This window comes from Sinocyclocheilus grahami, unplaced genomic scaffold (genome assembly GCF_001515645.1).
Source record: "Sinocyclocheilus grahami isolate Dianchi unplaced genomic scaffold, SAMN03320097.WGS_v1.1 scaffold203.1, whole genome shotgun sequence".
In the NCBI taxonomy this organism is placed as follows: domain Eukaryota; kingdom Metazoa; phylum Chordata; class Actinopteri; order Cypriniformes; family Cyprinidae; genus Sinocyclocheilus; species Sinocyclocheilus grahami.
The window spans coordinates 1053845-1080492 of record NW_015505382.1 but is presented as its reverse complement, the minus strand read 5'-3'; the positions used below and the strand labels follow the sequence as shown (position 1 = coordinate 1080492).

The 26648-nt window shown below is 35.6% G+C and overlaps 1 protein-coding gene across 1 annotated transcript in view; it reads right to left on the bottom strand.

The window, feature by feature from the left end:
- Nucleotides 1-26648, bottom strand: part of LOC107595513 (active breakpoint cluster region-related protein-like) — a gene marked incomplete at its 3' end in the record, with an annotated part of 211039 nt that overhangs the window by 29239 nt on the left and 155152 nt on the right. The window contains exons 15-16 of the mRNA XM_016285937.1: nucleotides 24319-24416; nucleotides 24093-24224 (exon numbers count right to left, since the gene is read on the bottom strand). Coding sequence (XP_016141423.1) covers nucleotides 24093-24224; nucleotides 24319-24416 — 230 coding nt within the window. The remainder of the gene's footprint in view (nucleotides 1-24092; nucleotides 24225-24318; nucleotides 24417-26648) is intronic.

Here is a 26648-nt window from a genome sequence, read left to right as displayed (position 1 = left end):
GTGGAGGGGGGAGGGGGGGGGGGGGGGGGGGGGGGGGGGGGGGGGGGGGGAATCCAGGCTTAAACACAGCTAAGAGAATTATAATTACCTAGTACAACTTTTCATTAGAGCTAGGGGGTCCAACAATTATTGTTTCACCTCAAACTAATTTTAGTGAATAAATTAAAATACAAAATAAAGCTATGTATGAGTTTCTTTCTTCTGATGAACACAAAAGAAGATATTTTGAAGTTGGTAACCAAACAATTGACGGTAGCCATTGACTTCCATAGTATTTTTTCCATATGGAAGTCAACGGCCAGCTGTTACCAAAACAAAATATCTTCTTTTGAGCTCAACATAAGAAAGAAACTCATAAAGGTTTGGAACAATTTGAGAGTGAGTGAATGATGACAGTATTTTCATTTTTGGGTGAACTATATCCCTTTAACCCATGTAGTTCTCTTATATCACATAAGTGCACATACTGTAAAATAAAGTGCTAATCTTATTTTATCTAACAAAGAACTACAATGATAATTCAGGGCATCCAGCTTAAAAACACAATAAATGCTGACAATAAAATACAAACAATACATTTCTTTTTTTTTCTTTTTTTGGAAGTTAAGAACCCATTTAACTTCAATCTCACCCATTCTAAAGCAGTTAACCCCTGAAAAAGGTCACAAAATGATCCCTGAGGTCAAGCAAAGGTGACCTCTGACCAGAATAATGAGGCACAGGATTGAAAATGACTCCAGTCTTTGTTGGACTGGTAATGGGAAGTTGAAGGGTGAAAGGTGAATGACAGTTTGTGTGTGTGTATGTGTTTATACCATTGGTTCTCAATCTTTTTGATTTAAAGGTTGTCCAACATAATATTCAAAGGTCATATTTCCAGTACTTCTATTGTAATATGACAAAGTTGCTTTTTTTCCCGAACTTTTTTATTATTAAAAATAATATTGATATACATTCTTCAATAAAAACTACTTATTGAGGGATTTTCTTAGCATTTTAATTTAGAGTTTGATTATTTGAATAAATCAACAACAATTTAGTAATTTAAAGTCATTCTGCAGGCCCCTTCAAAGTTTGCTCCAGCCCCCAGGTTGAGAACCACTGTTACAGACTACTTGAAAACAAGTGTTTTATTCCATAATGTATACAATGTGTTATAAAGTAAGAAGCAGGGTTTTTGCAGTAAAATACAGGAAACTAAATTACTTCTTAAAGCTATAGGTGAAATTAACTATTAAAAAAAACATCTGTAGGGATGATAAAGTTTCAGCTTCAATTTCAAGCGGAGTACATCAACATTCAAAATAAAAGAATAGATAAGCAGTTGTGTGAAAGGAATGTGTGCTGTGATGACCTGGACTGTGTCGTGGAGTTCCACAGGAATGACAGAAGTCTATGACAATGAGCTCACACAGTTAGAATGAAGGAATGATCTGGAAATTATGTTGATGTGCAAATCTGACATTCTTAGCATAACAGTCACTCAAAGCTCAGGTTATCACAGGAAGAAAACTCAAACCCTGTATAGTTGACTGGTTATGGGTCCATCAAAAACATATTAAAAGCATTATACGATCACGATATATGATCACAGCCCTACAATAGAATGACTGATATTCAATAATTAGACTAATAGCACACTATTTATACCAGAAGTTATATAAAACGCAGGTTTACTGAACTTATTATAAAAAGACTCTACTGTAGTTCACAGTAGACAATGTGAAAACCTACAGTAATAGTTCTTGATATTCACTGTTGAAGTCAGTGGATTTGTTATAAACGTTCTGCTTTGATATCTGTAGTGGTGGTGCTTTAACAGGAATGAATTTAGTGATGCAACTTCTCACAGAGGGTTTTAACATGCTAACGCTAACACTTTGATAGCTAAAACAGTCTCTCTGACGCCTCTGAGCTGATGCTTTAAAAGAGCTTAATTCTAGTCAGACTACAAAAATTCCTAAAACCCGTCTCTACTGTTATAGCACCACTGCTACACATATTAACACTAAAAACGCAGATAAACCCATCACTGAAACATATTTACATAGCTCACAACATGGCCTTAAAGCTGTATAAAGAAACCACAAAAGTTAATGTGAGCTGATTTATGATTCATTATTCAAAAACAGACCTTTACAAAAGCCTGTTATGCTGCCCTTTCTGTTATTCTCTCTGCCTCAGAAATTTCCACACACACATGGAACATTTCCCAGCAGGGTCCCACAGCTGGGATTCAGTAGTCGTACCAAACAAGCGTCTTGAACTCAAAAAACTGCCAATCACCTCTCACCTGCATGTGGTCATACTGTCAGGACCCACCAACTGCTCTAAGATCTGCTTGTAGACACATGCCAAAGATAACTAGTAGATTATCATATGTTTCCCCCGCTACCAGGTCTTTGATAACCAGATCTAGTTGATATGATGCAATAATAAGGTGCACTGACTCAGCTTTTGGTTCTCTGTGGTGCAGTAGCAGATCTGAGAGCTTACAGTCTACTGATTAAACAGATTGTCTTGTGGCACCTCTAGACTGTTTATTTAGGTATTGACCCATTTGGATCAGATTTTCTGGGAGCAAAAAGAGCATTTAGAGGAATATACTCATACACAGAGAACCACATGTCCAAATGTACATAGCCAAAACAAATAAATAAATAAAATAAATATACATCTTGATCTTAATCTATATCCTAAACATATATTATATACAGTATCTTAATTTTGACATACACTACCAGTCAAAAGTTTGAATAGTAAGATTTTTAATTTTTTTTAAAGAATTCTCTTCTCCTTACCAAGCCTGCCATTATTTGATCCAAAACACAGCAAGAGCAGTAATATTTTGAAATATTTTTACTATTTAAAATAACTGCTTTCTATTTGAATATATTTAAAAATGTAATTTATTCCTCTGATCAAAGCTGAATTTTCAGCATAATTACTCCAGTCTTCAGTGTCACATGATCCTTCAGCAATCACTCTAATATGCTGATTTGCTGTTCAAGAAACATTTATTATTATTACCAATATTTAAAACAGTTGAGTAATTTTTTTTCTGGATTCTTTGATGAACAGAAAGATCCAAAGATCAGCATGTATCTGAAATAAAAAGCTTTTGTAACATTATACACTATACCATTCAAAAGCTTGGAGTCACTATAATTTTTTTTGGGGGGGGATGATAGAAATTAATACTTTTATTTTGTCAATTCTGTTCAAAACTATTGGCAGTGTATACTGCACACACACACACACACACACACACATATATATATATATATATATATATATATATATATATATAGGATGCATTAAATTAACCAAAAAATACAAATGTTACAAAATATTGTATTTCATTTTTTTAAATTAACACTATTCTTTTAAACTTTCTATTCAAAGAATCCTGAAAAAAATGTGTCATGGTTTTCACAAAAATATTAGGAAGCACAACTATTGTTTTCAACTTTTTTACATGAGTAATAGTTATGCCATCACAGGACTAAATTATATATTTTTTTACATGTTTATGTAATACAAATAATTTAGATTTATTTATATGTTTATATTTACATTTGCCATTAAATAAATGCAGTATATACATGAAGAAAATTTTGTTCTGATATGGCATTGGTGTAACAACCATTGTAGCCAAGTAAATTCAAAATGTAATCTCAATGAAAAACAATAACGATCTCTTCATTGCATTAATTTCACTGAAAAACTTGATGACCTCTCAGACAACATTCAGACAGAGACACGTAAATCCCATGGTTTCAAATAAATTATATGTGGACGAGCCGAGGCGCCTGTACTGAAAACAAACCCTGGATATCGCAGGATGACGTACACTGTTGTGACATCTGACGCAATGTACAGGCGACACCTAGACTGGAATCCTGGATTCATTACAGACAGCCTTTATATCTGAAGAGAACAGCCTTCACCATATCAAATCTAATCACACACAAACTTTTCCCATTATAACACACCACCTACCTTAACAGAGCAAAGTTAAAACAACAAAAATCAAAGTGAGTTCAAAAGCTTTCTTTCGAAAACCTAAAATCTACAGCTGAATGTCTGTGTGAGTGCGTCTGCAGGAATGAGAAGGAAGTGACATTTAAAGGTGAGGGAAAATGTTCCTCTGACATTTCTGTCAAACTCCCTTTCGGAGTTACACTGATTTGTGCGGTGAAGAAGGGGATATCTCCTGTGTCAGCTATTTCCATTGGGGGACTTGATAATGATGTCTGGGTCATGAATGAGGGATGCAACCTTTCCGTATCTCTCGCTCTCTGTTGTTATCTGTTTCTCTCTCATCATGTTTTGGGCATCTTTAACTGCCAATCAGCTCAACATGGTGAATCTCACAAAAAACTGCCATGAAAAATCTGTCATATTTAACCCCTTTCCGTATCTCTCGCTCTCTGTTGTTATCTGTTTCTCTCTCATCATGTTTTGGGCATCTTTAACTGCCAATCAGCTCAACATGGTGAATCTCACAAAAAACTGCCATGAAAAATCTGTCATATTTAACCCCCAAATCACCCTTCCCATTGTCAGTAGACTATTTTAAAACCAAAATATCAATATTATTACTCATCTCTCTAGGATTCTCATTTGGTTTCCCTTTGGAACATCTTTAGCAATGACAAAGTGTTTAAAAATAAGCTGAAAGTTCTTCAGGGATCCCATTCTTCTTAAAATTAAATTACTTTTCCAGAGGTTTATAATTTACTGGCTAAGGATTTTAATTTCTACTCTGAAAAAAATATTTTAGAACTTGGCATTACTAGCAAAATGAATATTCTTGAAATCACACTTTTAACTACCTCATATATCCAGGATTTTCAAAGCTGTGGACCCTGGTTCTTCTTTTAAAGCTTATTTTAATGCTGGTTTTATTTTAGATCATTTTAAGTAATCTTGTGGCCCCATTTGTAGTTTGCTGAAATGCCCTGATGCTCTAATGTTAAAACACACACACACACACACACACAAGACTTTAAAAAAAGATTAAGATTTTAAAAAGATGATTTTTAATATTTATTTCTTATGTGTGTGTGTGTGTGTGTGTGTGTTTTATGGACGTGAACTATGGGTTCATGCAGAATTCAAGATTGTTTACAATGGCTAAGGCGATTGTCTTTTACAAAAAAGCCTTTAACAGTTGTGTCAACAACAGTAAATATCTTATGGGCTAAGTGTGTGTGTGTGTTGTGTAAGTGATTTAAAGCAATAGCCTCATGGCTAAATAGTTAATCCTCATCCAGTAGGGCTGTAGCTACAGATAAGAGGCAGATCAAGCTCATCTAAAGCAGCCCAGCGGCTGAGCTATTCACTGCGTCTCACTCGGCTCCAGTGAATAAGCATCAGAAAATGCTTGAATGAGGAAGTGCATTTATTACCTGTATGAAAACGCTGACTCCACTACCATTTCATGTCGTCACTTGAACGCAGCCTTGTACTGGAATATTTCAACATTGGCCCAGGAGAATTATAACTAATTAAAGCAAACCACACACACACACACACATCTTATTATCTACACAAAATAATGTTTATTCCTTAGATCCCACAGAAATATTGACATCTGAAATCACATGGTGTCTCTTCTGTCACTATACTACACATCAGCTATTGGTGCTGAGACAACAGAAGTGTGATCTGATTGTGTGATGGTTCCCCGAGGAGCAAACAGTATTGATCAGACCTGACCACATATGAACAACAGCCACTGTCCATAACCATGAGAGCAAACACACATTAAGTCACGTGCATGGATTCTGCAGGTATAAAATGTCCTTCTGCTGTATTCCAATTATTAATAATATATATTTTGAGTTATATTTTCTGAAAATTCTCAGCACTTCCAAAAGGGGCACTTTATCGGGCACTATTGTAAAACCATGTTCTAACTAGGCACAATGTGACACGTTTCCAGTCAAAATTTTCATAGCCAATTAGAAGTTGTTTGATGTTTGTACAGTACTGCGATTACACACAGAACACAGAAGTCACATAGAACATTCAAATTGGTAGTAACGCCACATTATTCATCATGATAAAAGGAAGGCCAGGTTTTTGTAGGCCAAAACCTGGAAACTTTAAACGCCATTTAAGCACTTCTAATTCCATCATCATGAAGTAAATTGTTGTTTTGAATGGGCTTTTAGTTAAATACCTGAAATAAGAACCGTGGTTAACACAAACTCTATATATTTTCACATTTGTTCCACAATATAAATTACATCATTAATACCCCTTGTGATTCTACTCTGAATTTTTTTTTTAGAAATTGGCATTATTAGCTAAATGAATATTCTTGAAATCACACTTTTAACTACCTCATATATCCAGGATTTTCAAAGCTGTGGTTCTTGATTTTTAAAAAAAGCTTATTTTAATGCTGGTTTTATTTTAGATAATTTTAAGTAATCTTGTGGCCCCATTTGTAATTTGCTGAAGTGCCCTGATGCTCTAATTATAATTTTTTTCTTTTTTCTTTTGAGGGGTAAAATATCAACCAGACAACAGAAACTACATAAGACTGAATTGTGCTGTGCCAAAATGTTAAGTAAAAGCTTAACATGTTTCAAGCTTTTACTTGTCTTGAAAAAGGCCATTGCTAACAATAGGGACATTAAATGTCATCATGCCAAATTGGTAAACACATCCATTCACTAGTCCGCTTACACAGCCTTGTTTCAGAATATCCAGCACTCAAATCGGATCTAAAAACTCTAGTCTGGTTAGTCAGAAATACTGAAAAGTCGACTTAATTTCATAAAAATAGAAACGCACAAAATCAGCAAAATCCTGTCACTTGTTGACATCATGGCTGGTGAAGACATATATTGCCTGCCACTTTATTGTGTTGTTCCTGGTTAATAAGACATGGTATAAATGCTCTTTTAGAATCATTATATGGGACATATCACAGTGGAACATCAGCTTGAAGAGAACCTTGCTGAGCAAGTTATTTAAAATTGACATGTTAACAGCAGGCAAGTGGAATAAAGACACATCTTGTTGAATCTGAAGGAAACTCTATCATTGTCTATTGGGTACTGAGAATTGTTACTCTACAGCATGTCCTGAGAACATCCTGAGCTTTAGCCACTATGCCACACCACCCACACCAAAGCATGATGTGAGGGTTGTGGGTGTCTGGTCACAACCTTCTGCAGTACACAGCACATCATCTGTGACGGGTCTCTCAACTGATCACTACACAGAACACCAGGCCTGACCAATGCCGAGAAACACTGAGAGATACTGAGATAGGAAAGAGGACCAGCAGGAAATTAGGAGTAGGAGATAGGAAATGCTCAGAAGGCTTGACCAGAAAGTGAAGCATTGGAAAAATACAAGAATAGATGGAAGAAGAAAAAATAGAGCGATCTGAAACCAAGAGTGGGAAAAGCAGGGGACACAAAATGTTCCGTCCTGGTTCCTCATGGGACAAAAAGAGAAAAGACGGATTACATTGAGGGCAAAAATCTGGCACGATTAATAAAGGGAAATCTGATTAGCCGGCTGGCAAATAGAAATGGAAGCCCAAGGCAATGTGTGTGTGAACTCACTATATCTTCAGGAAAAAAACAGAGGCATGCAAGAATGCCAAGACAAATTCACCCTCTCACACAGCACAAAAAGTCTCTTTATATAATTCACACACATACTTGAAAAATTCAACAAGTACAACTGGAACAACATTTCTAGCTGTCTTCCAACACTTGATTCAATACATTTTTTTCATTTATTTTTCATAATTTAATTATTCAATATTTGGCCACAACAATCTAAGTTGATATTGCAAACGGCTGCAATATAACAAAGAGTGAAAAATTTAAGGGGGTCTGAATACTTTCCGTACCCACTGTATATATATATATACATACATATTTTAAGAATTAAATATAAAGTAAATATATAAATGTATAACTAATTAGAATACTAATATCTAAATATAAATATAATGCACAAGATGGGTGCATTTATTAAAAAAAAATTAGGAGTGATCCATACACAACGTTCCAAAATGAAACTGATATTACAAATTAACATGATGAAAATCTGAGGACCTTGATGAAATTTATTAGAATAAAGAAAGTTATAATAATTTTAAATAATAATAAAGTTTACAATAAAGTTTAAAATATATGCATAAAACAGTCTACAAGTGCCCAAAAAAGTAAAAGTGCACTTGGTGTGTTGGTGTATTGCTCTACACATGTGTACTGACATGAAATATCTAGGACACAAGCAGGAGAGAACAACTGCTTTCATCCACCAAGCCTTCATACCAATATCATCTGCTATTCATGAAGAGAGAGAAGGACAGGAATGCTCGCTGGCTTCATCGTGTCACTTCTGAATCAATCATCTCTGGTATTCAAACAGGCACTTGGTCCAAATGCGCTCTCATGGGCTCTGTGTTTCCTGTAGAAAGTCATACATAGGGGTTCGGACTTCCCCCTCTTTTCTTAGCTCTTTTGTACATAAACACATACCATACATGATCAAACACCCCTGTGGGTGAACCATTTTAAGTTGGAATATCAGATATCTTGCACTTGAGTAGATCCAAAAATATCATTTGAAACAAAAGCAGAACAAAAAAACAAAAAAAAAGAGTAAAGGAGGAGCTGGGACTGCAAGCCAGCATTCAAGTAAAAAGCAGCATTACGCAACCTATGCAACTAGGGATGAGTTGATTCGATACTCATAATGGGTATCAGCGCCAATACTGCCATTCTTTGCCGGATTGGGTATCAGTCAGACAGGGACGATTTAAATCCGATATTGTGCGTATTATTCTGTGTTACTATTAATACAAAAGGCATAAAAGCACAATAAAGTACAATTTAGTTTTTGTGCACTACATTCCAAGTCTTCTGAATCCATATGATTGCTTAATGTAAGGTACAGATGAATATTTAAGTCTTTACATCAGTGGTTCTCAAAGTGTGGGGCGCGCCCGGCAGGGGGTGGGGGGTGGAGGTTTGTTGGGCGTACGAGTATTGCAGGGGTGGCGCGGATCATCAGCAGAAAAAGAAAAGAAATAAAACAGTAAACAGCCAAAGGACGTAACTTAGAATGGGAGATGGATCGGTTTGTGAAAGGGAAGAGAAAAGCCATAGATGACGTCGCACAGACCCAGGCAGGTGCTGGTCATTTGAAAGCTAAATGCAGAAAATATGACGAGGCATATCTTGCTCTCGGCTTCACTCACTGTGTCTATACTGGACACTACAGTTGTTGCGTCACACCGCAAGTCTACACTGGACGCGACAAAGCGACCATTGCAAATCATTTTAACTTTGTGTCAGTACGTCATAAATAGAACAAGGCATCAGTTTAATGTCGGGGTTTTGTCATGTCGCATCTCGCCGCATCCAGTGTAGACAGTGTCACTGATTATAATGGTTCTACTTTGCCGCTCGCGTCCGGTGTAGACACGGTGTTTAATGTCGTTGGTGAGGAGAAAAGCCTGTGTGTGTCCTATGCCTTAGCGGACAGCAAGAAACCCACAAAAAATTAATAAATAACAGTTACTCTCTCTATGCTATTTTCAATGTTTCAAGTGATGCAGGTGTTTTCTCCCTGTAGGTTTATTAAATTAAAAAGCATTAATTTTTCATAATGTTCAGGGAAATTATTTGGTAGTCTGAGGTAGGATGGGGATGGAGGGGGCACCAGATTTTTTTATAGGTTTAAAGGGGCCCCCAAAAAAGTTTGAGAACCACTGCTTTACATTAAAGTTTACGTAAACTCTTTTGTCCGCTGCGACTGTCAGTTATTCTCCATTGTCTGGTCACATTCAGTTACGACAGTCAGCTCAGTAAAACTCTCTCCAAGATCATTCAGTGGACCCATTATTATACTTGATTTGTAGATAAATGTCTATGAGTTTGCATAAAATGACTTTACCTTACTAGAGTTTATTGTTGTTTCTAAATCATGTTACTTGTTACCGGGTATCTGTTAGAACCAAACACAGGAGTAGAAAATACTATAAATTGTTTTTAACGTGCACAGTAACTGAAATTTAAAACAGTTAAAAGAAAAAGCTCAATAAACTGTTGCTCAGGTAAAATACATTACGCATCAATATATCTTCCCTTGGTGCTTTGAACCAATACTGAACCCCAGGTATCGCAATCGATATCGGATGCAAAAAAGACGGACTGGAGCATTCCTATATGCAACCAACTTGCAGCGACACTTTGAAACAAAGGAATACTGTACCATGAACAAACTGTGTGAACCTGAGAGGGACAGCAGAAATCAGGTAAAGAGAATCCATATTCATTTACACAGCAAAAACAACACAAACACGCATTCAATGGGCTCTACTTTTTTTCAAAAGAAAAGTCCAACATTTACTAGGTAATAGCCAAAAGTTGCCATAATAGTACAATACTATGTACTGTAGTGTATATACAATAAAATAAACGACGATAACAAAGTTTAAATGAAAAAAAAAATATTATAGTCTAATCCTACACACAACATTTTAAAGAACAGTATTTATTTGAAATAGAAATCTTTTGTAACATCATAAATGTTTTTATTGTCACTTTTGATCAATATACTGTGACCTTGCTGAAAAAAACATCTTACTGACCCCAACACTTTTAACAGTAGTGTGTGTGTGTGTGTATACAGTATATACTTTATAGATGATCTAAAATATGATCAAATATGATGTTCTGTGACATAACGTTCTTTTTGCCACAGATTCACAAGAGGAAAGCTTCTAAATGCTTCATTTGACAAAGGGACAAAATATTTTAGAAATAATAAGGAAATAATGCAACAATGCTTTACTTTCATGACCTGTATATCCAATATATAACCAATGCATTGTCTCAATTTACTCACCATTGGCATGTGCATGAAAAATAGATTTTTGAGCCTGAGTGTACAAATAGAGCATTACTGGAAGGGCGAGAGAAGGTTTGGTGTGGATGGAGGATGTGTATGAGATGAGGTGGGTTCCCCGGGGGTCTTCAGAGCAGCGTGTGGGGGCAGGGCTGCGCGTGGAGGGTACATCGCCCCCTCTCTGATTTATGCTTTCGACATGCTGACATATTGTTTTATTGGACCACCTGCTATCATTCTTTCTTTGTTCTCATGTTCTTGTGCTTTCTGTTGGGGAAAAAAAACTGCCAGCTGTAATCTCTGATTAAATACTCTCCACCCAAACAATGCTGCTCTTCTTTCTTTCTGACTTTTGTTTCTGTCATAGACTTCAGGAATACATTTGCTCAGGTACAAAGTTTTTGCCCCACAGCAAAAAGACAACACGCTGGCAGAATGGTGCACAAAAAGCGTACAGATGCCATGAAATCTAATGGATTAGATTTTTTATGCATTTTAGATCTAACTTTCAGTTGTGTGGAAAAAAAAGTGAAGTTTAGTTAACTTTCTGGAGTATACTAGCACACTCAAAACAAATGATTTTGCAGGGTCTTTAATTTTCAAAATGAAAACAACATGAAGCTCAATCAATGCATGTCACTGATCAAGATATGTGCATGTTCTCTCTCAGAGAGGTTGCATAGCTAGACTAACGGTTATGTAATGCTTCATATAGATGATGTGTGATGAGGATGATGTAACTCCACACCACAGGAAGCTGGTGCTTTATGCTTTAATAAATTTAGATTCAGTGTAAAGATAAAATTCACACTGTGATTCACACAATTCTTTAATACAAAACAGAATTAAGGCATAATGTGTGAATAATATTTTTGCTTTGCTTGGTATACTTTTATGAGCGTACAGCCAATTCATTATTCATGACCAAAGCATTTGTATCTTAGATCATAGATGATGTACTGTTGACATAACTTCTTATTAACAATGTAAAAAAACATTACATTATATAACGCTTGTAATTTATGTTGCATGTTGTATTGTAACATATTTATGTTTACAAAGGCAAAAACTATGCCCCATCCCAAAGCCCGAAAAATGCTAAAAGGGGTAGTTCTCCCCCCCCAAAATGATGACAAATTTAGACTTTTATTCACATTAAAACACTGATCAATGCACATACACAGAGTAAATAAAATATGGCAACTGGAAGCTCAAACGTGTTCCAAGACAAAAATCCCAGAACCTTGTTAGTGATGTAGAGGTGATATAAGAGTTGGGAAAATGGAAAACTCAATGAACTCATTGTTGTTCTACTCCTTAGCTCCATAATGCTCTTGAGCGTCACTGTTTTGAGCTCTCTGAGCCCTGATGAATATTTGAGTTGTGAAGGAGAAAAGCAACCGAAAGAGAGAGAGAGGAGATGTATTTCTAGAACACAGAGAGAAATCATCCTATAGTGACCCATTGTTCTGTTTCTCAAGAACTAAGTGAATAAATACTAAATCTGATTAGACTTTCCAAAGCAAGACTCAGATCAACACAAGCTGGCAGAGTTGTGAATTTTGGTGAATTTCAGCTAAATTAAGAGGTTTTCACTGGGGTTTTGTGTTCCACTTCCTGTCTAAACATGACCCAATTATATCTGATCCTCACTGCTAAATTCTGCTTTTATAGCCAGATCACTGCAGACTTGAATCTAGAAGGAAAAGCCTTCGTTTCAGTAATCAGTAAACCTGAAATTAGTTAACTAAAAGAGGTCAGGTTACAGAAAACAGTCTATAAACAAAATGAATTAACCTGAAAACAGATTAAACAGATTTTGTTAGAATGGACAGAAATAACTGCAGGAGAATAAATGTCATTAGTGGTGATTTCACTATTAGCGATGTGTTGTTTGGTGATGCAAAGTGCTTTTAAAATTATGGAACAATGGAAGACTGGTACTGCCAAAGAAGCAAAAATAAAGGTTAAAGCCTGAAGCCAGAAAACAAATCATAAACAAAAAACGAGTATAAACATCAATACATACACAAGGTAAAAAGATTTGATGATGGAGAAAATACTGAGTAGTGATGCCAAAGTTGTTGCTTTTATGATAGACTCAAACACATACTGTCGCATGTAGACAGCCACTAGCATCAGCTGGACCGGCAAACTGACGCCATTTATATGCAACAAATCTGTCCCACCAATTTGTTAGTATACGCACCCTACAGCAAGCTTGTGTGTGCGAGCGTATGTATCTGCGGGCGCCATAAAACACCCATCTGTCAAGTTTGATAGATTCAGGGGCCTCTGGGGATTGTAGGATGTTTGAGGGAAAGCGAGAGAAACAGAGGTGACATGACATATTACAAAAAAACCTGACAGACGGAGTGGTTATGATTAATGACTGTCCATAGTATTCAGATAACAATACGCTCCATGCATGCACACACAGCCACTGGAAAACAATAACGGTGCATGGATCCATGCTCAACCATATCCACACAAAGACATAAGTCTAAAAATGCGCTGAATATGCATTCTGTGTGAATGGCTTGGTTTTGGTTTTCACCTAATCAAGATCTTCTCCAAATTGAGCTTCTATATTTCTCTAATATAAACCGAAGATGACAAAACCAAGAAATCAGGCCTGACATACTATTTTTTTTTTTATTTTGTAACAAACCAGATCAGGATATAAAATGACACCAGACCTCCGTAGCTAACTGCAAATCTTTCTAGGAAGACAAATAAAGTGTAAATGCTCTTCACGGCTGATGAACCTTTTGCTGATAATGACTGTCCATAGTATTCAGATAACAATACGCTCCATGCATGCACACACAGCCACTGGAAAACAATAACGGTGCATGGATCCATGCTCAACCATATCCACACAAAGACATAAGTCTAAAAATGCGCTGAATATGCATTCTGTGTGAATGGCTTGGTTTTGGTTTTCACCTAATCAAGATCTTCTCCAAATTGAGCTTCTATATTTCTCTAATATAAACCGAAGATGACAAAACCAAGAAATCAGGCCTGACATACTATTTTTTTTATTTATTTTGTAACAAACCAGATCAGGATATAAAATGACACCAGACCTCCGTAGCTAACTGCAAATCTTTCTAGGAAGACAAATAAAGTGTAAATGCTCTTCACGGCTGATGAATCTTTTGCTGAAGGTGTTGCGAACAAGCTCACAGCTTAATCTATTCTAATACATGTCATCTGGAACCAGGCTGCCAGAAAGCGGTTTTCTTACACAATTATGTTTTAAGAAAGTGTGGGTTTGTGGAGAAACCTCAAAGCGCAAAGAGAGTCAGTGGGAGAGAGCTGCTGGCTGTTGTTTGTCTCTGTGGGGAGCTCTAGAGGGGTTCGGGGTGAGAGAAGTTCTGTTCTGAATGGGTTTGTTGCAGTTCGAGTTACAATGAATAAGAATACTGCCTCAAAGAAGACATGACATCCTGTTCCACCAGCACATGGACAATGAGAGTAGAGGCTTTTGAGGCATGAATTCTTCCACACTGTTACAACATAACAGTGGTCTAACACTGTTCCAGTCCAATTTAATCACCATGCAGACATATAATCTCAATGTTAAAATCCTTTGCATAAAAATAATTTATGCAAAAAAAGTTCGGAAATCTTCATACTGTATATCTCCAACCAGGTTTACAAATCAGTGTCTATTCAGCATTCAATAGGTTTGTCAATAAATAAATATTTTAAGCTCAATACCTAGTCAGAATGAAACCATGAGGAAACAATATCAATATGTGATAGGGTTGGGCGATATAGCTTACAAATTTATCAAAGATATAATGTTTCATATAGTTTGGTATTGATAATTATTGACATTTTTTTATAACTTTTTGTAAAAAAAAAGAGCAATAGAATTTTTTTTTTACATTTAACCACTGTACTTTTAAATTAACCCAATTTATTGAGACAAACAACAAATATTTTTTCTTTTAACAGTCAAACACACAATAAAATTTAAACAAATATCTCATTTCTAATGTTTTATATGCAGATTAAATAGGTCTTAAGGAAACTTTGGTCTTGTCTCCTGAGGCCACAGGAGGGTGCAATGAGCAAAATAATGCAGCACATTTAAATTGTCAACGCAAGGAAATAAATGTCTATAAAAAAAAAAAACCTGCATTAAGTCTAAATTAACGTATAATATAAATATAATCATATAAATCAAATATAATTTCGTAAATTGCATAAACAATTATGAACAAAACAGCATCATGTATTTATGCATTGCTTAATATAAAAAGCCGAATCGCCCATCACACAGATTGCCTTTAAAAACATAAGAGATGCAGTGAAAAGGAATAAACCTCCACAAATTTGCGACGTGTTTTCTAAAAGTTTGAAAAACTGTTTTAACTTTGCATGGCTACATCTCGTGTGAGACGCGAGTGCAGCAGTCATATTTGTCCGTCTAAAAATGCGCTGAATATGCCTTCTGTGTGAATGGCTTGGTTTTGGTTTTCACCTAATCAAGATCTTCTCCAAATTGAGCTTCTATATTTCTCTAATATTTAGAATGCATAACACAGCAGCGGCGCATCTCGTGGGCTAGACTAATAAAACATTAAAATGCAACAACGTCACTTACATCATTATCACCGCATCTCGTGCACCACTGATGACGCTCCCTGACGCACTCCTAATATTCACATGCAAATGTTTATTTTAAACTCGACTAATATTAATTTTTTTTTATTCACAATCTCCACATCACAGGCAGGCACAGCACTCAATTCAGCATGTGTTCATGTTTGTGTGTGCTGTCTGCGTCACTCATAGCACGTGCCTATATCGAGCACTATATCGTACATTTTTTATATCGTTTTCGAAGAAGCTGTAGCGTCGATAAATATCGATACTGTTTTATGGTCCAGGCCTAATATGTGATAATAATATCTTTATTAATATTAATTATTATTATTGTTGCATTACTACTAAACATTAGAGGAAGATGATACTAATTCTATTAGTTCTGTCAGATTAAAATTTTAATATTTAATCATGATATACATAAATATACGCATTACTGTTCAAAAGATTGGGGATTAAGATTTTAATTTTTTTAATAATTAACATAAAATTGATCAAAAGTAGTAGTAAAGTCATGTATAAAGCAGCAAAATATTTATATTTCAAATAAATGCTGTTCTTTAGAACTTCCTATTCATCACAGACTCATTAAAAATGACCAGTTTCCACAAAAATGTTAAGCGGCACAATTGTTTCAAACACTGATTAGAAAATTTTCTAATGCTTTAACATTAATAAATGATGTCAGGGTATAATAAAATGCTATTATAGTGTAAGATATGGCTCCCTTTAAACCACATATGTATGAAAAAGAGCATTGTGTTGACAAAGCATAGCATTAGTTGCCTTACAGGGAGTAGAGGGGGATAAAACCCAGCGCTCGCAAAATTTCAAAATCGCTGGTAGCCGTTTGGGCAGACATTCTTCAGATTTTGGTAGCCCAAACTTAATTTAAGTAGCCCGAGTATAAAAAAAAACATCAGCTGAACTTCACTGCGGACAAATCAGCATGATTAAAAACTTCAGTGATCGCTTTTTTTCTTCAAATAACAAGTCAAGAGAGTAGGGGTGCAACGGATCACAAAACCCATGGCTCGGATCATATTGCATTATCATATCAGATTTTGAGCAACAGATCGGGTCATTTTGCAGATGAACAAAAAAATATATATGGTTCTTTATTATTTAAATAACAGAATAGTTCTTTGATACCACAGCAAAAACTAGCAGAATATAGGGATGTAACGATTCACTCAACTCACGATGCGATACGATTCACGATACTGATTTCACATTACAATTTTGTCACAATTTTTCCTTTTAACAAAATGAGATTTAAGAAATTATAAATGAAAAGGTCTCCCTTTATTATTTCTCCAACAAAATGCTGCACATTTCTTTGTGAAATTGAAATATGTCAAATAATAAAACTAACGTGAAATTTTAAAACAAATTCTAAATCAAATAATTTAATAATACATATAAAATAAATCTCTTCATATAAAGAAACTAATGCTTTGGCTGTGCTTTTTCCATTTAAAATCAGAGGCAACCACTGCATTTTAATCACGATCCAAAAAAAGATGCTAAATACATGCTATTTAGATTGCAATTAGATTGCATAATTTCGAAATTTGAAGTTAAAACAGAATGGTTTGATTTTAGTTTTGTGAATGAGACGCAAATGTCACTCTCTGACAGCAGGTGGCGCTTATGGAACAGCTGCCCCTTTAAGACCGAATGCACGCATCCAATATAATGATGCACTTGAGATTTCTTTCTCCACTGTTTACGTTCACTTAAGACATAACCAACTGTGTTTAAGAGAATACTTGCCGAGACAGTTATTTTGAGATAATTTTGTGTGTATGTGTTCATTCAGATGTAAGGATACACGAAAGAGGAATCAATTCTGTGTACGCGCACTGTCTGAAACGCGGCTCTCTGTGCGCGCAGCTTCGAATGTGCGTGAATGGTTTAAAACACTTGAATGTTTAAATCGGCAAGACTTAGAAACACGTGCAAACGATCAACTACAATCCGTTTTACCCCTCCAAGCTAGTGAACAACGCAAATCAAGGAAGGAATTTTATATCACTGTTCAAGATAGCCCGTCGGGCAGGTTGGTTAAACATTTTGGTAGCCCGACTGGAAAACACAATAGCCCCGGGACGTCGGGCTAGCAATTTTGCGAGCCCTGAAACCCCACCCAGAGAGATCGTTATAACTGAAAGAGTTTCCACAAGGACATTCAACACAACACTTCACAGCCGAAGAGCTGAAAACACATGAAAAGACCATGAGATACTGACTAAAGGGGGAGAGATCAAGCGAAAGCAAGGCATGAAGAGAAAGAGGACTCCCTGAGGGAGAAGAGAAGGAGAGGAGTAAAGCATAAAAGCAATCTTATACACTTCCTGCCTGTGAAATGCTGCGGTTGTCGTCTGTGGCATTATATAACAAGCCACTACAGAGAAAAGCAAAACATCATATCGCTATCTACATTGATGTAACACTCTCAGGTCACTGTGTTTGGTATGATGAAAGTGTTTAGAAAGTTAGACGATGAACTTGTTTTTCATACTAGTTCTGGTACTTTGGAACGGTGTACAAATTGGCACATTACAAAATCCAATAACTTTTTATAAAGCATTAAAAGCAAAAAGTTCGTTTTTTTTCCTCTTCTCCAGTGAACTATTAAATATGTTAGATAAACTTAATTTGACAAAATGAAAAAATATATTTTACACCTTATTAATGGAAAGCATCAGCATGACAGTAAATGCTAATCACTTTAACGAACATGTATTTTCAATCAAGCTCCCTAAAGCTTCATTTGACAGGATCTGTGAGCGTTTGTATTTGATTTGACATAGTGACAGATATTGATTGGTTTTCCATCAGAAGAACCGGCCGGTTCACTCTCTACAAAATGGGAACAGCACTTAAAAGCTCTTTAATGGACAATAACAGATGAAACCCCCAGAGGTCAAAGATCAACTCTCAGTGGTCCCAAGCCAAGCAGATATGCTGAAATAAAAGGCCTGAGTGATATTAATGGATCACACCAGCTTCTGACTCAATCAGGATGATCCTGGGGCTTTCAGAAACACTATGTCTTAACCAGGCAGGACAAGCGTCAAGGAGAGTTTACAGTGACAGCAACAAAGCCATTCACTGAGCTGTGATGCACACACAGCTTGTTCTGATTGGCTGTTATTAGTACTGTGGTTTCAGTGTGAGCAGAAAAATGACTGTAGGAATGTAGATGAAGATCTGGTGACTGTGATCATCATCTTACTTTACAGTATTGTATCCACTTCATTAACAGGCTTTGGCTTATTTCTCCCATAGAGTGACACGAACCATGATCATGTTGCTTTGTGGATGTGAATAGATGAATAGAAGTTTTCCCATCTCCCTATAAAACATGACTGTAGTACCAGGGTCCATTAAAAGCAGAAGGGAGTTGCAACAATGCGACCATTTAAGGATTTTTGCATGTAGGTGCCAGAAAGTTGTTAAATAAATCAGGATCTCTCCAGGGAGGGAAGGGAAACATTTTGGCTCCGTCCACCTCAACCAGAGAAGTAAAGAAAACAGATGCTCAGAGGGAAAGATTTAAACAGAAGATCAGGCTCAGATACTCATGATGGCAACACAATCACAGCATTACATAATCGAAATGACAGAGACTGATTAGTTTGGAGGATTGTGTGTTTTAGAGCATAAGAGGGTCCAGATGTTGACCTTGGCCTCAATATCATGATCACAGACAAGTAAAGTCAGTATAATGTAACAAAGCACCTGGCATGTATTTAATATTATCCTAAACACATGAATGACAATGATTTAGCTCTCTGTAATTCTATCTTTATTTTCATTCCTTTTGGCCAGCTTTTTGCGGAATAATATCTTAAATAATAAAGTTTTTGTCTTAGTTTCACAAATCAAATCAGTAAAATATTTATTTACTGTATTTTATGAATACGTGAAAGATGTTTTTTTTTTGCTATTGTAAATCTCATGCTACTGATGTTTACTGTACGTACCTAACATTAGAATAAAACTATTAAAAAAACATTTAATAAAAAATTATATACATTACTGTTAGTGGCAGTCATTTTTTTTCATTTGCAGTAAAAACTGTTTTTAAAGAAATGAATACCTTTATTCAGCAAGAATGCATAAAATTTATAAAAAGTGAACATTTTACAATAAATGCTGTTCTTTTTAATCTTTCTATTCAAAGAACCCTGAAATAAATAATAATAATAATAATAATAACAACAGCAACAACAACAATAATAATAATAATAAATGCTTCTTAAGCATCAAAACAGCATATTAGAATGATTTCTGATGGATCATGCGACACTGAACAATGGAGTAATGGCTGCTGAAAATCCATGCATGTAATTAACCAGGGTACTGATCCGATTACTTTATGGATGTACCATAGTACTTACACCAAGCGGTATAATTTCTAGTTAGTGAGTGAAAACGCAACAAATCTAGTAAAATGATGGTATATTTCACTGCTACACCTTTCCATACACGATTACACCCTAATGTTTATCAGTAGCAGCTGTTTGAGTGCACAGCCATTATCACATTAGAGGGCTGTGATGAGGTTTAGAGAAGGCCAGCGGACATGTGCAGTATGACTTTAATTAAACCTGATGATGTATCTTTCCCAGAGTACAGCTGCCTACGCCACACTCATTACCCCTCTCTTAATATACTGTGTGTGCATGTGCCATCATTATATCCACAGCACAACCTATCATTCCACAGCTACATTGCTTTAAAAATGTGCTGCTCCTGGTGTTAGATCCTTCAAAAGAAGTCCTGAACTCAGACATACAAACCCAACCGAATGAACTGGATGCAGAAAGTTTCAAGTTCACAAACTGAATCAAGCATATATATTATTGACCTAAAGGGTTGTTGGAATGTCTCAGTAATAACCTGTATAAAGACCCTCAAATTAATCTAAATCTGCTTCAGTATCGACCTGTGCACTGCACAAAGTCTCTTCTCACCACCGATTTAAACACCCTCTTTAAACGCACTTAAACACGGACAAGGCCTCTCACATGCACAGAAAGAAGTGACTTTAGTTTCAGAAGCGGCTTCTCTTCCTGTCCAGGAAGGAAGGTATTAACTAGAAGGCCAAGCAACCAAATATCTCTTAAAAATATACTTTACACCATAGGAGAGAGTTAAACGGGCCATAGGTCACACATACTAAAGGGTGAGTGTGAAGTGCACCTCTATAAGAGCAGCTGTGCACTTCTCACTTTAAAGACTTGGTTTGTATTCCGAGGGAATATAAGATGGTTGTTTGGCAGATTGTGCTACAAACACACATACAGTGAAACACTGTGAAACTTTCTGCAAAAGCTCATGTGCTCCAACCTACTGGCCTACAATATTAAGAAACACCTTTTTTAAATTGGTAATATATTTGAAAATCTCAATATTAGTAAACAATATTGTAAATAATCAGATTCAATATACATAATCAGACTAAATCTTTCAAGTAATGGAATATACGTAGAATTACATTACTCATTAAATGTATACCACACAAATATTTATTTATTTAGCCTTGTAGCCAGTTAGGGGTTCACACAAAATGTGTTTTTTTGTATTCTACTGCAGTGCTTTTCTATTGTCTTTATGTGTAAACATGCGCCAGCAGGACATCGTTGAACGTTTTGCTAAAAAAAAGGTCCCAGGACATTTTTTTTATTATTCCACTGTCATGCATCTTGTGTTTTTAAACACAAAAATACATGATGTGTGAATGGCCTCTTACAATATAGACAAACAAAAATAAATCCTTGTATATTAGTGGAATTTATAGCAAGCATGTATCAAACAAACAGTAATTATATCTGTAAGGCTGTGCTACCAACACTATCTAATGGTGTAGTTTAGGGATTAGGGTTTCAGTGTTATGTAGGTATTGAAATATCCAATGAAATATTTAGAATCAACTGCAAGGTGGGGTTTGAGCTTTATGCAAAAAAATATATCTGTAAGGCTGTGCTACCAACACTATCTAATGGTGTAGTTTAGGGATTAAGGTTTCAGCGTTATGTAGGTAATCAGCACTGTGATTGAAATATCCAATGAAATATTTAGAATCAACTGCAAGGTGGGGTTTGAGCTTTATGCAAAAAAATAAAAAATAAAATAAAAATAAAGAAATCACTAGTGAAAAAAAAACAAATATAGCGCAAAAGAGAGAGAGTGTGGCCAGGAAAAGTTTTTTAACATTACTTTACACAAAAAAAGTACCGATGAAGCATAATTCAATACTTTTATTAGGGATGCACTGAAATGAAAATTCTTTGCCGAAGCCGAAACCGAACAAAATTAAACACTGGGCCGAAGGCCGAATACCGACCACAGTTTTTCAAAAAAACATTTCACCATTACATAAATTAAAAAGCCAAAATGTGCATTTACTGTTTTGTCTTGCTTTTCAAAGAAAAAAAAATCAATTACAAAACAATTTAAAAATATTTAACACTGAACATTTTTAACATTTTAGCAGACACTATACCACCAACAAAGCACAATTTAACTTAAAATTAATAAGTTAGTAAAATAATAATTTTTGGCCATCTTGAATCAGGCATGTTTTTGTTTTTTCTGTTTTTTTTACTGTACAATTAAAAGCAGCCTTGCTGAGAAGAGACTTCTTTTAAAACATTAGAAAATATTACAGATCCTAATTTGAACACTATGTGTGAATGTTATAATAAATGTATTAAAAACAGAGCTGTTGTAATGATTATTATCATTATTATTAGTGTCTTACTTTTTATTTTATTTTACAGAACAACAGTAAAATTACAATACTAACATTTATGAATGTTGATAAGAGTTCTTGCTTTTTCTCAACTTTTATTTTGGCGGAAACGCGCAGGAAGACCTCAATGCTTATTTTTGTTGATAACAGATTTATAAATGAGTCTCATTATGAATACGTTGTACGTATCGCATTGTCACATGCCTTGTAAAAATTCATAAAAATGTGACTGAGCAGCTGACAGTCACTGTATCAGCGCAGATAACGTAAGAAAAACATAACGTTCTGCAGTTTATTTACTAATTGTTTAAGGCCATTTAGCGATTTCAATCATCATACAGTAACCAGCAGTTTTATCACCTCTTCCTCTTCTCATTGAAGACATGCGATGCAGTTCTAAACAGTCTCTGGCTGTCGGTGCTTGCAATGATTTTTGCATCTTTCTCCGACAGTTTAAATGCTTCCACACTGCTGACGTGTGTGCTGCATAATAAAGAGTGCACGCCTCTCACTCTGCGCTGGTTGCTATTTGATTGCGTCATATCATTGTTCGGTACAATTTATTCGGTCTTTTCACTTATTTTGCTTTTTTTGCTATTTTCGGCCGAATAATTTTATGATTTTTGCATCTTTCTCCGACAGTTTAAATGCTTCCACACTGCTGACGTGTGTGCTGCATAATAAAGAGTGCACGCCTCTCACTCTGCGCTGGTTGCTATTTGATTGCATCATATCATTGTTTGGTACAATTTATTCGGTCTTTTCACTTATTTTGCTTTTTTTGCTATTTTCGGCCGAATAATTTCGTTTGCCGAACATTCGGTGCATCCCTAACTTTTATACTGAATAATGCAATATTGTAATTTGAATTGTACTTTTAAAAGTGCTGCAACACATAATATTCAAACTAAATTCCACTCATTTCTGAAAGGCTTGTTTGGTTTGTTTGCAGCCTCATTGGCATAAAGCATCTCTGAGACATCTCTATTCCCAACAGACCATCACTATCACAGTGCTGTATGCGCGCGTTTAGCTCGTTATGTTAACGTGTGTATATGACACACACCACATTCTCCGTGAAAACAGAGAATAATCTCTTGTGCTGTTACAGTAATCCACCTCTGGATGCAATCCCAAGAGAATAACATGAACATAAAACAGAAATAAACCTCCAGTGCAATTAAATCCACCTCATTTTTAGCCCCCAAAAGCTGCCCTAGATTTAAAAGAAGAAAAACGAATGCAATACTTTTAGAACAAATTTGACTGAGGTTTAAGTGTAAAGCTTAGCAAAACAAGACAAAATGGCTTGATAATGAGAGCAAAAGAATAGCATTAACGGCTAACGTGGTTGTAGCAACAATGAATATCAATGAAAGATTTATTACAGTTTAAAAAAAGGGGGGGTGAGTCTTTACAAAAATTCTTCCTGAAAGGGAATTTTTTTGTGTTGATGCAAGTCCTGATAACTGTTTCTAACGTCAGCTACATACCGCAAACACACTGATCTCAACACACACACTCTAACTTCAGTTTAACTGGGGCATTTCCCACGCATGTGAAGTGAAAGAAATATAAACCACGGGTTCTCAGGAAGTAAAGCTGCCCATGTCAAAAATACAGCACCACAACACACCATCTGCAGAGCACACGCTCAAACCAGACAACAATAAAATGACTCTCATCAGGAAACCACTACAAATTAAGTCTGACCTTTTGTGCTCTAAACCAGTTTAGTCACAGACCGGAGTGTTTGCTGTTTGCGTACGTATCGTGGTTTAGCAATGTGCTTGTCTCTTTGTCCTACCTGTACTTGTCCCTTTCCCATGATCTTGTCCACAATCTCATTATCGTCCTTATTGAGCTTTGATTTGTCGTAACACTTTTCGTAGCACAGGATCCGCAGACACTGAGAGCCCTCCAGCTCTATTTCGAACTCCTATAGGAGGACAAAAGAATTAATGACAGATGCATGATGGTGATTTGTCAGGTGACTTTTCTTTATTATAATGATGCACTTTTTAAAAGCTGACCTCATTCCACTGTGGTTCTGTTGTGTCTCTGAACACACGCGTTTTGGCCTTACTGACAAAGTAACCAAAAGAGTCCACCTCCAGCGTACAGTACAGATCTACAGAGAACACACAATAATCCCCTCATGAGAAAAAGAAAAAAATACATTTATAAAAAAGCTCATTCGGAAGCTGTTACATACACACACCTTCAAAAACATAAAAGTTGAATTCCATATCAATGTGCTAAGTTGCTTTGATGTTTGATACCAATAAACAACCAACAGATCTACATTACTTGGAAGCAGAATTATTTATTCTATTCCATTTTATTTATTTATTTATATTTTTAAAATCAGAAATTGACATTGATAATTGGTAATAGATAATGTTATATTATTTTAATTTAATTTATATTTTATATTAATATCACTACTGCTACTTAAAAAAAATGTAAGTAATTAACATACACATCGTTCTAAAATTTGGGGTCAGAATTTTTTAAATAACAGTTTTATTCAGGAAGAATGCATTAAATTGATCAAAAGAGACATTTAAATCATTGCAAAAGATCACTATTTCAAATTAATGCTGTTTTTTGAACTTTCATCCAATAATCCTGAAAAAAGATGTTTTTATGATGTTTTCATAAAAACATTTTCAACACTGATAATAAGAAATGTTTCTTGAGCACCGAATCAGCATATTAATATGATTTCTGAAGGACTGGAGTAATGATGCTGAAATTAAAGCTTTGTTATCACAGGGGACAAAAAACATATTTACTATTTTTAAATGGAAAACAGCTATTTAAATTTTTAATATATTCACAATATTATTATTTTATTGTCTTTTGACAAACAAACAACATTTTGAATGGCACTGTACCTTTTATTACAGTAAGTTGCTGCGGCTAAATGCAGTAAGCCATACAAATCCATGCACTACAGATTTTGCCACTGTTAAGGGGTTTTAGGAATTAAAAATATGAAAAACACTCCAAACCAATCATTGTAATGTAAAGCCTCTCAGGGTTTATTGCTCTAATAAATGTGTTTTAGTGCAGTTAAAGAAAATTGTAGCCTCAGTATGATTAATTTCTTTGTGTTAATTAATCAAGGCATATAAGTTTAGCTCTAACACTTCATGGTTCACTGTGTAGACATGGTGTCAGCATTTAAAACCTTAAATGATTTTTACACCCTGCTGGTCTTCCATCCGTTTTCAAATACATCAATGTGTGTCAATACCGAAACACAATACAGTGATTGTCAGGACTCGCACACTCGCACACTCACACACACACAGGAACAGGGCATTTGTCTTATCTATCTGTCAATGTGTCTTACAGCAACATGCCTCACGTGCTCACACACTTCTCTAATAGCAAATTAACTTTATCACATTGCTATAGTTTGTGTGACCAACTGACAGTTTGATGGATTACAGCACGCCATGACCTCTGACCTCTGCAATGTGTGGGGTGTATTGTTGAGACAGGAGAGAAATGAGGTGATGTTCAATTAGTATGGAGGTGGTGTCACACAAGAGCGGTCAGCTTCAAAACACACCGTGGGGCTTGTGAGCGTGGCTTTAACACGAGTGTGCAGTCAATCAAGCCACTGGTAATTGATAGTGTGGTCTGTAATGTGTATGTTAATAAATGTGGGGTGGGCTGCTTTATAATGAAGCTGTATTTGCACACATACACACCAGCTGTGTCAGCACACACGTCTTCTGCTCATGCCAAAATGATCATATTAATGAGATAACACCACAATGTCACCAGTGGGAATTTCAGGGCTTTCTCTGAGGCCAGCGTTTCGATTTGGGGGCAATTCAGTTAAAAAACTCGTGGTGGAAGCAACCTGGCCCTTGTGAAAAAGAAGTACACTTTTTAAACATAATAACTTTAAATATAAAATAAAACGCCAAAAATATGATCAAAACAATTATTTAAAATGTACTCTCTTAAAATATACTTTCAGTAAGTGGCCTTTCCTTTCATTATTATTATTATATTATCTGTGGGTACAGTATATATATATATATTTTTTTAAATATACTTTTAAGAATTAAAGTACACAGTACAAGCGCACATTCAGTACAGTTAAAGGGTTAGTTCAGCCAAAAATTTAAATTCTGTCATTAATTACTCACCCTCATGTCGTTTCAAACTTGTATACCTCTGTTTATCTTCAGAACACAAATTAAGATATTTTTGATGAAATCCGAGAGCTTTCTGACAGCAACGCAACTGACCCGTTCAAGGCCCAGAAAGGTAGTCAGGAAATTGTTTAAATAGTCCATGTGACATCAGTGGTTCAACCGTAATTGCTGTCTATGCAGGA